The sequence below is a fragment of the Anser anser genome (genome assembly GCF_964211835.1).
Source record: "Anser anser genome assembly, chromosome: 2".
Lineage (NCBI taxonomy): Eukaryota > Metazoa > Chordata > Aves > Anseriformes > Anatidae > Anser > Anser anser.
In genome coordinates, this window is record NC_139721.1 from 136,819,446 (window position 1) to 136,834,370 (window position 14,925).

At 38.9% G+C, this 14,925-nt stretch overlaps 1 protein-coding gene across 12 annotated transcripts in view; it reads right to left on the minus strand.

Moving 5' to 3' along the window:
• The window catches only part of PPP1R9A (protein phosphatase 1 regulatory subunit 9A), a 160,891-nt gene that overhangs the window by 39,375 nt on the left and 106,591 nt on the right, over window positions 1–14,925 (minus strand). For all 12 annotated transcript variants that reach the window (XR_014578992.1, XR_014578993.1, XM_083822456.1 and 9 more), the window contains exon 6: window positions 6,992–7,127. Coding sequence is in view for 10 of the 12 variants with exons in the window: in XM_083822456.1 (XP_083678582.1) it covers window positions 6,992–7,127 (136 nt within the window). In the remaining 2 variants the exon portion in view is untranslated. The remainder of the gene's footprint in view (window positions 1–6,991; window positions 7,128–14,925) is intronic.

A 14,925-nucleotide genomic window follows, 5' to 3' on the forward strand; every position in this document is an offset into this window, starting at 1 on the left:
GCAGTCCTTCATAGGTTAATATAGTAATGCTTATAACACTGAGGTTTTGACAGAATTACACAAGTGTTTCTTCATGCCCTTTCAGCTCCTGATGTGAAGGTAAATAATACTAGTATCAGAACTTTATTCCCAGTAATGCTCAAATTATCTATTAATGCCATTTTTGTCAAAACAACTCTTCAAGAGGCAAGAAGTCAGACGTTCGAACAGTTCAAATCTCAACTTCCTACCTTAATTTAGCTTCCCAGCTGTCATTTAAGCTTCTGTAAATCTGTCATTTAAAAACTTGTGCATGCAAGCACAATGAGTGTAGATGCACAAGTGCATCTGCAAACACAAATAAAAGAGATGTGTGTACGCATCTTAGAACATGGTGATACACTTGCAAATATAAACATCACCACTTTTTGGATAAATGGCACATGAAAGATCAATATATATATATTTTTTAAACTGCTGAAGTTAAAAAAAATAAACGCAAAGCACATGGAAAATACAGAATGATTTGGTAAAGTAAGTGTTAAAACAACTACCATACAGAAGGCAAACCACTAACATGTATGACCCGGCTATACTTTAAATATGTCACTGATACAGTGAGCAATTTCTTAGGAGAGTTGTCTCGGCCTTTATACATAAGTGGATATATATTCTGCGATTGAATATACACTAACCATTTATTTTATGTATTTTACATGTACTAAGAATCTCAGTAGTCTTCAAAAAACCCCACAATGTTAGCAGATGTTTTTACTTCTTTTTCCTTATTTAAGACAAAAACAAAGAATACAATCCACCTCATTCTGGAGTTTTCAGGCATGTTAGCACTACAGCTAAACAACCTTTGAAATTATATTTATCATTCTATCTAAATCTCATACACACACACAAAATCTTCAGTTACGCTATGCTTGTAATAACTTCTGTTTTCTCTTAATCCCCCATGGTTTACGCAGTTTCTGTCTAAACATAAAATTACACAGTTAATTTTCCTTGTTTTTTCCAAGAACATGCAACACCACTTTCACACACTACCAGGGGGGCGAGGAGCAGAACAATTCTAAAATCTCTGTGAAACTTCAATTAAATGAGTTACTGTGGGGACAAAATACTAGCTTAACTCATGTACTGTCAATTTTGCAGTCACTGTCCCTGAAAAGTGTATAAGGTGATATGCAACTATCATTTCTCCAAGAAAACCAACAAACAAACAAACAACAACAAAGCATCTTGGCAGGTCCATCTGCAGGGGCAAGGAAATCTCTGAAGCATGCAGAGAGGAGGCATCCTGGCTCAGCTATGTGCGCTTTCTAAAGCAATATATTAATTTCATGCAAAATCTTACGTATATTTACCATTTTTAGTAAAAGAATAAAACAAATGAGTTTAGTTAAAACTGATGTCTCCACAGACTTAAACTAAAAAGAAATATTTCACAGAAAAAGAAGAAAAGAACACTTAAAATGGACTAAGTTATACTGGGGAAAACTTCAAGAACAGGCAATATTCTACTGGTCTCAGGAGCCACAGTGTTTGGAGACAGACATCAGGCACATTAGAATGAATACAAAGGAAAATCTTGCTGTACAGACTGAGTGTTGATGGGCACAGTCATTTTTGCTTCAATTAATATAAAAAGTAGTAATCAAAGCCAAACTCTGCAATTTGGTGGAGTAAACAAGACAGCGGGATGACACAAACACATTAGAGAGCACAGAAATAAATGGGACTTCTGCTCTTGTCTTCAAAAGCTGTTCCCATCTTACAATCACAGGAAGCACAAATAACAGGTTCAAAAGAACCGATGCGTGCTTTAAAGAAATAGAAGTTGTAAACTACAAAAAACATACTTTCCCTAAACGAATACTCGCTTTTACCTGACATGAACCTACTAAAAGTTTGTTCAGACCCACTGCCAGTAAGCTAGAGTGAGAAATTTAGTGTTTTACAAAAGCAGCCAGACACAGACAAAAGTTACTTAACTCCAAAATAACAAAGGGAACAGCAACTGCTTGAGGTTCCTCACAATTCATTTTGTTTTTGTAGTTGACAATGATATTTGTTGTACAATTGCTAATGAAAACTCACGTGCTCTTGAACCAAAACCTCAGTCTCTTTAGTCTCTACGGGTGAGCAAAATTCATCCATGGAAAACAGGTGAGCAGAAGTCTATTTATTGTACGTAGGCCTCAAGGTTTCCCCATCTGCAGGAGTAGCTTCTGCTCCTAGCCATTTAATTTTGCTATACACTGTCACAGCAAGCAGCATGAAATTATCTTTATGAACATGAACTGCATTTCCCACTTTAAAGGGGAAAATACATTATTCACATTGTTTAACTGTGTTGTAAATTCTTGAAACAGGCTGAGCCCTTGCAAGCACAAAGGAGCAGCAGCACCAGCCAAGAAAAGGCAGACAGACCTTCCCAAATCACCATAACAAAGGGTGCATCAAGCTAAATGTTGTATAGAAACTCTCCACAGTCAGGGAATGCCATTTGAAGAACTATAAAAATAACTCGAACCCACCTCTTCATTTGATATTGCTGAGAGTTTATACTAAATTCTTTCAGAAGAGCTATATAATGCTACCGTATCAATCATTGCTTTTACAGAAGTAATTCATATTAATGATGGAAAAATTGCACTCTGAGAGGCCTTGTCTCGCAAATGTATTTTCTACATTTAATACATTCAAGCACATTGCACCATTCTTCTTTTTGCCTGTTTTGTGATATTCTTCAATGGTTTTAATGTTGCTTTCCTCTCAGAATATCTTGATAAATAAGAATTAAAAATGTAAAAGTACTCAAATGACTATTATTGTCATTAAAATTATACATCAAGATGTTGTTTCAAAGATGCCCTATAACTACTTGTCCATGGCCAGTGTGAACAGAATTTGGCAATATGATGATAATTTCACATCCTGCATCACTTCAGGGCAGCAGGTCATCTGCTTCATGTGACTTTTGTCTTTCCGTGTTGAACACAAAGAAGATGGTATCATGTTCAAACTAAAATTCCAAGAAATGTCATAATTTGACTACAGCGTGCCCAGAACACTGTGTTAACACAGCAAAGTCAAGAGGTTTCAGTCAAGGATACAGATTCAGGTTTTATTTAGCATGCTAGGTAGGTAATACAATGACAGTGCCTATTTGAAAGCCTTCAGGTCTTGTTTTCTGACAGCATACAACAAATTAGAACGATGTGGGATTTTAGGAAGCCAGAGGAACTGGTGATGAGTAGTTTGCAGCAGGCTACCTAGAGGCGGCACCTGAAATGACATACTATCCAATATTTGAGCTATCAGCAGCTCAGAGGGAAATGCCATTTACTGCATGTACTGCTAGCACTGTCAGACCTAAGCAGTACATGAGAAATTACTGATGCTGCTGGTTCTGCTTCGCTCATAGGAACATACCAACAAATTGTGAGCTGCTGCACATTTATCCTGCTTGTCTTTGCATGGATCCCACTGAACATACCTTTTCTTTTTTGGAAAGTGTTTGCCACTTCTGCACAAGTTTCTTGACTTTGCTTGCAAAGACGTGAATGATGCAGCATTTGAAAGCATCTTACAAGCTGTGACAATATGCAGCTCATTTTAACAACAGATTCTGAAGTATATGCAGGACTCTTCAGGGTTCACATTACTTTTACAGTACATGATGTTTCTTTTGGAAACACAGTGTATTAGCATGAATCTTCCCCACCAAATAACTGACATGCAACATTCCTGCAAAGTGAATGAGAAATTACAGCAGGCAAACAGGTATCTTTCTAATTTAGCATCTGACTGAAATCCAATGCATGCTGGTTGACAGAAGTCAAAATTTTTTCAGTATTGCTGCTGTATTAGAGAACTCCGATCCTTCTAGAATAATTAGATGATGCTTGGGCTACTATGAAGACTATTAACCCTCAAAACAGAGGAATGCCAGACAGTTGGTGACACAGCAAGATAGCAGGACCTGAACGTGCCTGGAACATGCTCTCTTCCTGTGATTTGATCAGCTCACAACTTTAAAAAACACAGTCATCTGTAGTGACTCTAGGACTCAAACCCAGATTGCTGATTTCCTGCTCAGGAAACCTGATAAGCTATTGCTGTCTTTGAGGTAAAGTCTTTGAGGCTCAGAGTTTGACAGCTGCAATGGAGGGTTGATAATGATCATTTTCTTGTGTATTTATGTAGTGTTGTAGTTGGAGATCCATGCTACCACATTTTAAGAACTGTATGAAAATGAATGGAATGGTTTCATAGCTCTGAGACTGAGCAACTCTTGTATAATTCTTTGTCATCTATCTCGACATGTCACATCTTACACTGATAATCCACATTTTCCTGAGCTTCATACAGTCAGAACCACTATCACTGTGCGCAAATAGACTTGAAAGGTTAAGTTTTTTGGTACATTTGTGTATGCATATTCATTCAGACATTGTAAACCAATATTTTCTTGCCCCAAAGATGCCTTGCTTACCAGAGCCAAAAAATGCAAGGCTGGCAGTGGAGTCTGACATACAGCTGCATTTGCCCTAGCAGAGTAAGGTAAGCTCAAGTGCTGATGTTCATATTCAATAGCAAATAGAGCAGAAGTGCTTGTGGTGACCAAAAATGTCTTTGTACTGTGTTTAATGTGCATTAGAGCACATTACTACTTCCATTGTGATAATTGCCTGGTTGCAAGTTACATGAGTTTACTTGCAAGGCACAGTCAGGTGACAAAAAAAGTGACACATTTTGACACAAACATTGAGGACTGCTGCAGGTTCCCAATACAATCTGCTTCTTTATAATACTGTTAATTAAGAAGGGAAACATGCCCCACTGCATACTTCAGCAACTACGCTAAATCCATCTATTCTGAGAACAAGGCTTGCCACCCATCTCCCATACACCATCATGTGGGAAATGGGTAGTAAACTTTGGTGATCCCAGTGTTGTTTGTTTTTGAGAACTGACACACTCCTTCATTCGTTCTGAAGCCTAATTCCTTCTCCTACCAGAAGAGATTTTTGATGACACGCTGGATCTCCCGCAGTAGATGTCTTTTGCTTTCTTCCTCCCCCTTCCCTCACATACTGCATAGAAGTCCCATTTGCACTGCATAAACATACACATCATAGTCACAGATGTGGCCATCACCCCCTGTGTAGTGCTATAATAAGAAAATGATGCCTTTAAGCCTGTTAATTATTTGTACTACCTTCATTTCTCTATGAATAGAAAACACGTCTTGCATTTAACATTTTTTGTGTTAAAAATTTATGTGGGGAATGGACCTTAAGAGTTTTTAGTTGCTGAATTGCATGAAGGACAACAAGACACATCACAGGAAGTGATGATACCTAGTTACTCCTGTCCTGTTTCACTGCTGTGCTGAGAAACCTTTGCATGGTCACATGTATGAAAGTGTCACTGTTAGCATCAACACAGCAACAATACCTACTGAAGGCTGAGGTACTACCACAATCAGTATTGATCTACACAGATTTAACAATGTTTTCTTTATTGTCAGATGCTGAGTTCTGACATTTGCCTGGAGCATGAGGGCCAGCAAACCAAACCTTTGAGATTTTTGCAGGTAGATGTGTTCACTGTGTAAAAGGCTTAACCCATCAACTACCCATGTAGGTCTGCCTTCAGCTACAAATCCCTCTATGTGTACATCAGATATTTAGGAAACATCTCTCCTGCCAACAGAAAAGCCACCAGACTACGTTTAAGACAAAAACGACGTCATGGGTCTTCAAACCCTGATGTCAATGGCATGCTGTGATGAGTTGTGAGAAGTCTCATTTTCCAAAGGCTAGAGGGAATTGTCTCTTTTTTATTTCTGACCTATAGCTAGTTTAACAGTGTGTTTCAAAATACCCTCATCCAAGCACATCCTTATTTTACTTCAGAGTATTTTCCTCCTACTTCACTGTTTAGAAGCCTTGTCTCAGGACGTGAAAGAATACTAAACTGAAATAAATGCATCGCATAAACTCCCTATCCTATCTCCCCTTCTCTATCTTCTCCTTCTCCAAATAAAAGAAAAAACAAAACCAAACCAAAACAAAACAAACAACAACAACAACAAAAAACTTAGGCCTGGGCAAAAACTCAGTAATACATGGAGTCTGAGATTTCAAATAATATTGTTCCAGATCATGTGAAAAGAAGGTGGTATGCTTGGGCTATGTGGAAGTGATTTGTTACACCAACTGCTTTTTACCCTAACTTAACCTAGCAGCAAATTTAGGGGTAGCATAGTCGTCTCTGAAAAAGATCTCTCATTAATCTTTCTAAGTATCTTGACACTCAGGCATACTGGGAATTTTAAGAGAGCTGGAAGAATTTATGAAAAATAACTGAATAAAGCTGAAAGCTTCAGAACCTTTGTATTGGAACATCAGGCACTAATCATGAAGATCAATAAATGCTTCAGACAAGGTAGATTAATTCTCCATCCTGCGGAATAGCTGTTCACACAGAAACAATAAACAGTGCATGGAAGGAGAAGTCTTACTGGGAATTTTCAGAACATTTCTTAATGTTCTGAATAAAGAAGAACATTAATTATTCTAGGAAAAAATGAAAGGTCTAAATCTTTCCCAACCCTGTAGAAGTTAGAAGGTGACTTTTACCAGTTTTCACACACACAAAAAAGGTTTCAAAACATGCACAAGCAGATCAGCTTTATTCCCTGATTTCAAACAAAGCAGGCACCTTCAGAAGAGCAATGATTACAGAAGCATCAACCAATTTGATATGTGCTTTTATGGAACAAAAGAAATCTTCTAAATCCATGCTGAAAAGCTTTGCAGTAACTTTGTTCTTCAAATCAGATTGACTGCCAAACCCTAAAACTCAGCAGCAGGGGTGATTGACGGGTGCACAGTTGACCTCTGAGTGACAATTAAAAAGCAGAAACCAGGAAAATAGAAAACAGAACATTAAAAACCACTGCATAATGAAACACTAGAAAGCGAGTTACCTCATCATCATCTGCATCATATTGTGCATAATGCTGTTCCAGGAGCTCTCTCTGGCGGCGTTCTTGTTCTAGAGTTTGGCTGATCAGCTGTGCAACCTCACTCACTTGTCCTGGTTTTTCTCGTCCAATTACGAACCTATACAAAACAATATTGAAAAAATGATTACTCCTATTGTTTTACCAAAGTTCTTGATTTTTACCTGTGTTTAGTCTAGGGAGTGGCCTTTTTCTTCACAAATCCATGGCTGTGATTGCTTTAAACGTGCTCTGTGAACTCTGTTTGCCAGAAGGGCACCGCGTGCCGGACACTGAGTGATCAGACCATCACAGTATTTATAGGATGAAAAAACAAAAGTGACAGTGACCAGTAAAGCATTCACTCCAAATTTCAGTAGAAAAGATTTACTGAGGTTGAACTTCACAGATACAGACCTAGCGCAAGGCAATTTTTTTAAAAGAGTATCAGCTCTTCCAGTCCCCTAAGAGCAGCACATTTCTCGGAGGCCTATGGCAGTGCAGAGGCACAGTACCAGCACGGACAAACTTCTGACAGCTCGTAGCGGAAGGAACGTGTGCTACGGTAACTTCTTTCTCCATCTTCTCATACAAGACATTTCTGAGCTTTTCTATTTGCCTTTCTGCGGTCTATAACAGAGAATCTATTCCCACATTTTTAAACCCGACAGATACTGTTTCCCTAACTTTAAACTGAATTTAAAGCTTTTATTTCATGAACTTCTGTTGCTAGGGAGCATTTTTCTCCACTGCGAGCTATCGCTGAACGCTGGAAGTGTATTTCCTTGGCTTCACAAAAGACATTGAAAGTTACCTCTTTCTTGGCTGAGACTTACAATTCTGCTTCTCAGTTTTACTTTCCACAACTGAAATTCAGAGTTGGCTTTGATTGTAACCCTTTTTTAAGCACAATGGCATAACCATAGTTAGGTATTTTGCCACCTGTAGTATTAATTATAAAAATACATGATATGGTACTAACACTGTAAAATACTGAACAAAAGCACGATTTTAAAACGTCAAGTTCAAGGAGTGTTTTCTTAGCAGGCTAGAAAGACAATTAGGCAATTACAGATGAAAGAGGTATTATGCAGAGCTGAAAAGCATAATCAAGTGACATAATGCATATGATAAACTATTTGTTTCCACAACATCTGGCTCAAAATGATATATTTAATTTATTATTGGAACGAGAGGTAGAAGTATGCATTATACCCCGTGTTAAGAAAATGATTTTGATTAGTAATGCCTCTTGCTGTTAATGTCATTTGGGATTTGGCATCCATGCACATGTTCCTGTGAGTGGATGAACCTGAATCCATTTTGTATGCCAAATGATTTGTCAGACTCTATGAAGTCAGGCACTATAGAAAGGAACACAACATGGAGAATATTTCAACATCATCAAAATACGCAAGTCAATAATTACTTCCAAAAGGATAAAAAAGGTGAGAATGAGTGACTCTATTTGAAATGACACAAGGTGCTCTGAAAATAATTTGCAAGGAAGTGTCTTAGTTAAAAAACATTAATAAAAAGTCGAGCAAAAAAACAGAAAAAAAAAATGAAGTAAATAACATCACCATTTTAATCTTGATCACAGCAGATCACAGTCTGGCACTCACATGCTACAATTACAAAACATGACAGCAATGATAAAGACCTGGGGCTGAAAGAAAAAGAATGTTTCTTCATGGCCTCTGTTCTTCATCTGTTCTGCACACTGACTCATAGTCGGATCCTGTTCCCTCTGAATTTTAATTTTACAGCCAAGTATTACAAAGACTAAAACAGCCACGCTTTCAGTCTCAAATGGGAGGAACAATGAACTTTCAATATTACTACACGCAGTAAAAAAAGGATTCAACCCGTATTTGCCATGTATTTCTCTCTTCTATGTAAAAAGAAACTAAAAGAGAATATAGAAAAATAACTTCTACTTTAAATAAGCATCTTAAGCAAGGTTATACATGAGTGTATTATTTGTACACAGTAGAGATAGCATGTTTGTAAACACACGAAGGAGATCACAGATGTGGTAAATTATGGAACTACAAAAAGTGATGTAAATATAATATTCCCTCCTGCCCTCTGCCTGGTAACTTCACCTCCCTTGGAAAATAAGATACTCAAAATACTTCACACAATCATTTTGTACACTGAATCCCTAGAACAGACAATATATAATGGAACTGAAGTTTGATAACTCCTGATGATTTGGGATTAATTCATGAAGACTTCGGAGTTTTTACACTAGAAAAGGAATTTTTTCTGGTTTCCAGCTGAACTCCATTTGCAAATTAGGAATGGTTTTGACGCTGCAGACTGTATTGCAATAATATTTTCATACAGACAAGGAAGTTCAGGTAAGAAATAAAAATGTTAAATTTAATTATTTTTTTTCTCATCCCAAAGACATACACAGTTCATGGAGATTTTCAAGACTTGAATCATATGTCAGAATGAAGTTCCTCAATGACACTTGAAGCTGTTAGATGACACACGAATAAAAGCCTCAAAGCAATGACAAAATATACAGCAAATGCTTTCCAAAACAGAAATATGCAAGGAATCTTTCATTTTCCTACAATTTATTGCTTTAAAGTGAAACGTTTCTGAAGTGTTTGAAAATAAATATTTAGAAGCATTCAATCTGTGATTGATGTGAGTTCTAGGTACAGGATTGCAAACTTGTGAAATGGAATATAATGTTGCAAACAATTACATTTTTTACATACAAAACCAAATCTTTTGACGTGTTACATTCCATGACCTTAATAATACTAAACCATATATTACTTAATAAAACTATACTATATATTATAATGATGTTTAACCTACAACTAAAATAACCCATAAATTTGTAAATGAAAGAGAGAAGAATAAATATCCTTCTCCTAGAAGGAGAAGCAGTTATTAAAATGCTAAGCATGAATTAGATCTTTAAGCCCAGAATGGCTTTAAATACAACTATCATAATCTGAAGTGCTTAAGTATGCAAAAGAGACATAAGGTTGTGATTCACTGACCAGAAAATTAGTCACTGAACCATAATATGCACAATTCAGCGAAGTGGCTAATTATGTATTTCCCATCACTCTGCCTCACCAAAATTAAGCACATGCATTTCAGACTTGATTAATTAGTCTCAAGGGCCACAAGTATTATAACAAAGACCTATAAATTCTATCAGCAATAATGTCTTTAAGAAGCTGGTTATGTTTCTGGATATGAGACAAATGAGGGTTTTCAAACCTTTAAACCTCATCATGACAATATTCCCCTTAATTATTAAAGCCAGGAAATGCAAAATAAAACCCAGCAAATCTGCAAAGCTGTACTACAAGCCACAACTATGCTAAATCTCAGACCATTACTGATTATTTCTGATGCCCACAAAACTGGAAGAGAGGAGGGAACGACACTGAGAAGCAGGGCATAAGCTGACCTTGATACTCACAGTTGCACATGGTATAGCTGAATTACCAGCTGTGAAATATTCTCTGTGGTTGTGGTGTTAAGATAAACAGGGATAAGGCTAGGAACATAATTAGTATTTGACTCTATTTCAAAAATAAGAAAACCTAAAGAATACAAAATCTGGAGAAACTGAAAATTAAAATGTAGTATTGGTGGTTAAGAAAAACATTCTACTGAAAGTGGCAGCAACACCAACATCTCCTGCAATCCAGTCAGGATGTAATGATTTTAAAGCAAACCCAGTATATGGCTTTCTGCATATTTCCAGCTTTTATTAAATAAGGAGCTGCAGACCTGTGCTTCTTGAAATAACAAGTGTGTATATATATACACACATACATATATATATATATAAAACCAACCATGGGAAACAGAAACATCGTTGTAAGAATTAATTTAGTTAAATAACATTTCCATTTTGCTAAGTACTTTCATACTGGAAAATGTGTAGAGCCACCAACTCTGTGACACAAACCTGAAGCTCTATAGCATGGATTTTTAGTGACTTATTCTCAGTGAATGATTTCTCCTAAAAATACTTCAAGCATTATGTGCTCAATTAAAAATAATTTAGCTTGGATTCCTTAAATACAACAAAAATTAATTAATTAAGAATAAAACAGATTCACTTTAAGAAATAAAGAACAGGTTTTTACTGCAACAGGATTCACAATGACATTTTATCTTCTAACCCTTCCTAAAATATAGTTTGGTCAATAAAAAATGCTTAGTAAATTTCATTGAATTTGGGGAAATTTTTACAGATTTTTTGAAGACTGGTTTAAAAAATGGCTTCCCTCTGAGCTTTAAAGCACAAAGCTGCTTCTGCTACCATTTATCTAATTTACTTCAAGATGTCTTTAATTACCTACCCTGGCTGCTTCCATTACGATAATAACCATATAATTAATCCAAAGAGCTAAAAGTGGTATGAACCCTGTAAGAAGGCAGTTTTATTTAGTTTCAGCAGTGCAAGCTGGAACTCGTCACTTTTTCACAAGATGGCAGCCTGGGACACAGAGGTCACAGACCGGACATCAGGAATTCACAAACTATGAGGTGCAATTACAACTGTTCAAATAAAATGATCTGAAACTTTAGAATCATTCAGGATCTTTGAGTCACCGAATAATTTGGGTTCTATGGGAGCTCTGGGCCTCCCCAGCCTCCCCCAGCTCAAAGCAGGGCCATCTCAGCCAGTCAGTCTGGAGCACTTTTGAATCCAAGGATGGAAAAATTCTGCAGTCACGTTGGGCAACCGGTCCCAGCGTTTGAGTTACCTCATAGTGCTTTTTATTTTTGGATAATATGGAGTCAGAATTTCCCTTGCTGCAACTTCTGGTCCCTGCACAGAGTACAAAGGCTCTGGGTTCACCCTTTCTACCTCCCACAAGGTAGCTGAGGCAGCAGGAAGATCCCTGACATCCCATCCTGCTTTTCTTCGGACTGAAGAAGCTCTTTCCTCCTCTTCACAGGGCTTTTTCAGCGCAGCTGCTCCCCAGCTCGCCAGCCCCAGCTCACAGTGATGTGCGGGCCTGTTCTGCTCCAGGTGCAGGGCCTTTGCCTCCTTTGCCTTTGCTGGACTTGGTAAGGTTTCTGCCATCTCACTGCTCCAGCCTGCACAGGCCCCTCTGTACAGCAGCTCTGCCCATTAGCCTACTGACCACTCTCCCCAGTTTCTTAACACCTGCAAACTCCTAAGAGCCTTTCTGTCTTACGTCTGCCAGTCCACGCAGCCTGCCCTTGCATCAGAGACAAGCACACGTACAGCAACCTGTAAAGCTGTTAGCTGGAACAAAGGGGAACTGAGGGCGAACGGCAGAAGGAAGTAAACAAGGTTTGCCTGGAGATTAGCGATGGCAGTGCCTCGAAACGAGCACAAGCAAGCGAACAACTCTGCCTGGAGATCAGCACCCAAAGTAACATGAGGAAGTAACCATCATCGGGAGGTGAAAGGGGCAACGACTGAATGAAGTCACCCAAGATCATGTAAGAAACATCTGATGCAGCAACCCACACAATGCCCAGAACAGGATGTTGACATGAAAAGCCAGCACAGAAGAGAGAACTTTGGTGAATATCCTCCACAGAGCCTGGAGAAACAGCTGCCAGAGAGCTCAACTGCTGTGCAGAAACTCCATAGCCTCCATCCTTGACCCCACAGCCAGGATGAAGTAAGCTATGTGCTGTACCCCAGATTTGATGATGGACAGCAGCACCCGAAGTTATCAGTCATTTCACCCAGCTGGGGGTCCTTTTGCCCAGTCAGCACTCGGGACGGGTGCATGGGAACATGACTTGGTGTGGCCATGGCATGCGCTGTAGGTAACGTGTAACAGTGATGAGCCGGGAATGAGATGTGCGTGCAGTATGTGCTGCCACTTGCTGTTGTTGTTGTTGAAATATTATTTTACTAACTTTGCTTAATTTTGAATTAACTTTAATTATCAAGTATTTAAATTGAACAACGGATTACTGATTTCACTTGCATAACCGTACTCACAACGACTGATCAACTGCCACAGCACTCGGTGACTAATCTGGTATATGGTGCATGGGCAGCAGACGCTAAAGGTATGGAGAGCCACATATGAACCCTTGCAGGAAACATGAAAATGGCCCTGCAAGAATGTCCAGGTCATTAATAAAGGTATTAAATAGTACTGACCCCGGTATTCATCCCTGAAGGAATGCTAAAAGTAACTGTCTGCCAGTTGGGCTTTATAATACTGTCCATAAATAACCCTCTAACACTCTGGGACCAGAAGTCCAGTCGACTTTCCACTCATCTTACAGACACTCTCCAGTCCCAATTTCATCAGATAGAAGGATACTTAAGGAGATCATGCCAAAAGCCTCGCTAAAGCCAACTTAAAATCTACTGCTCTCCCCTCATCCATAGAGTCAGTCAGTGGAAAAACTGAGGCAAAGCAATCACAAATTTATCTCCAACTTTTCTGCATCCACGGTTTCCTTCTTCTGTTGCTTGAAACCCGTCTTGTCGCCCTTCACATTCTCCACTAGTTTCAACTCTGGCTGAACTTCCACGTTTCTAATTCTGTTCCTACATGCTCGGCAACACAGCTACACTCTTCTCAGGTAGCTTACCCCTGTCTCCACTTTCTGTGAACTTTGTTTTGAACCTTAGCTGAGACAGCAGTTCCCTGTTCATCCATGCTCTTCTGTCACACTTGCTCAAAGCTACTGCATTACTTTTATGGTCCAAGGAGGTGTCCTCAAAGATCAAGCAGGTCTCTTGGGCTCTTTTACCCTTCAGGGCAGTGTCCCACAGGATCCTGCCAAACAGATCCCTGAACAAGACAAAAATTGCTCACCTGAAGTCCATAGTTGTCACTCTAATATTAGTCTTCATTCCTTTCCACTTTTTAAACTCCACTATTTCATAGTTCATCCTGCTAAAGCTGCCATCAACCTTCACTGAAGAACTCAAGAGTGCTTTCCTATTTGTGTGTAACAGATTTAGCACACTGCTCACCTCAGTTGTCCCATTGAACACTTGTTTCAAGAAGTTGGTTTTAATATACTGCACAAGTATCCTGGATTAACTGCACCCAACCATGCTGCCCTTGTGGTAGATGCTGGAGTAGTGTAAGTCCTATGTAAGTCTCTAACCATAACCTCTGAAATCACGTCTCCAGAGCCTTGTGACATATTCAGGGTCTTCTTCAGCAGTATGAGTGGTGCTGGTGGAAGAGCAGCAAACTAACAGCTTAAGGGCCAGAAAAGGCTCAGGAGTTTCTCCAGAGCATCTTGGATACGAGCCCCTGATAAACTATGCTCCTATCAACACTAAACGGGTATTAGAGTCAGACGATTAGAAAGTCATGTAAAAAAAACAGCAATATTAATGCACTTAGATTAATTATTTCCCCTAGAAATTCTAAGCCAGGGCCTCACTGACACATTAGGTTTATCCAGAACCACTTCAAAATTAGCCAATGGATTCAATCTTTCGGCACCTCTCCAGGTTCTGGTCCTTACACCACCCTGCACTTCTGAGAGCGCTGCCAGGGAGCGCTCTCTTCCATCTCCTCCAGCCAGTTTGACAGTTTCCCAACACAATACTTGTAAAATAGTTTTTCTTGTATACATGATAATCATTTAATCAGCATCCACTATAGCACTACACAAGCCTTACAGGAACAGCCTCCTCAAAGAAACAAACTTGTAAGTCTATGCTTTAATGTTCCTGAATGCAAGTGAAGCACGTATGCCAACTCTGTTCAAAGGGTGCAACTCCCACCTGGGAATGTTTCTACAACTAGACTGCAGTTTGAGGTGAGATCTGCCATCCCTCATCCTTACCCTTGCTGGTATCTGTGGGAAGCCAATCCAGGAAGTAACTGCACATGGGTCAGAAGTAAGCTGCCGAGTTAGGACCACGTCCACAGTCTAGGTAATTACATGATCCATATTCT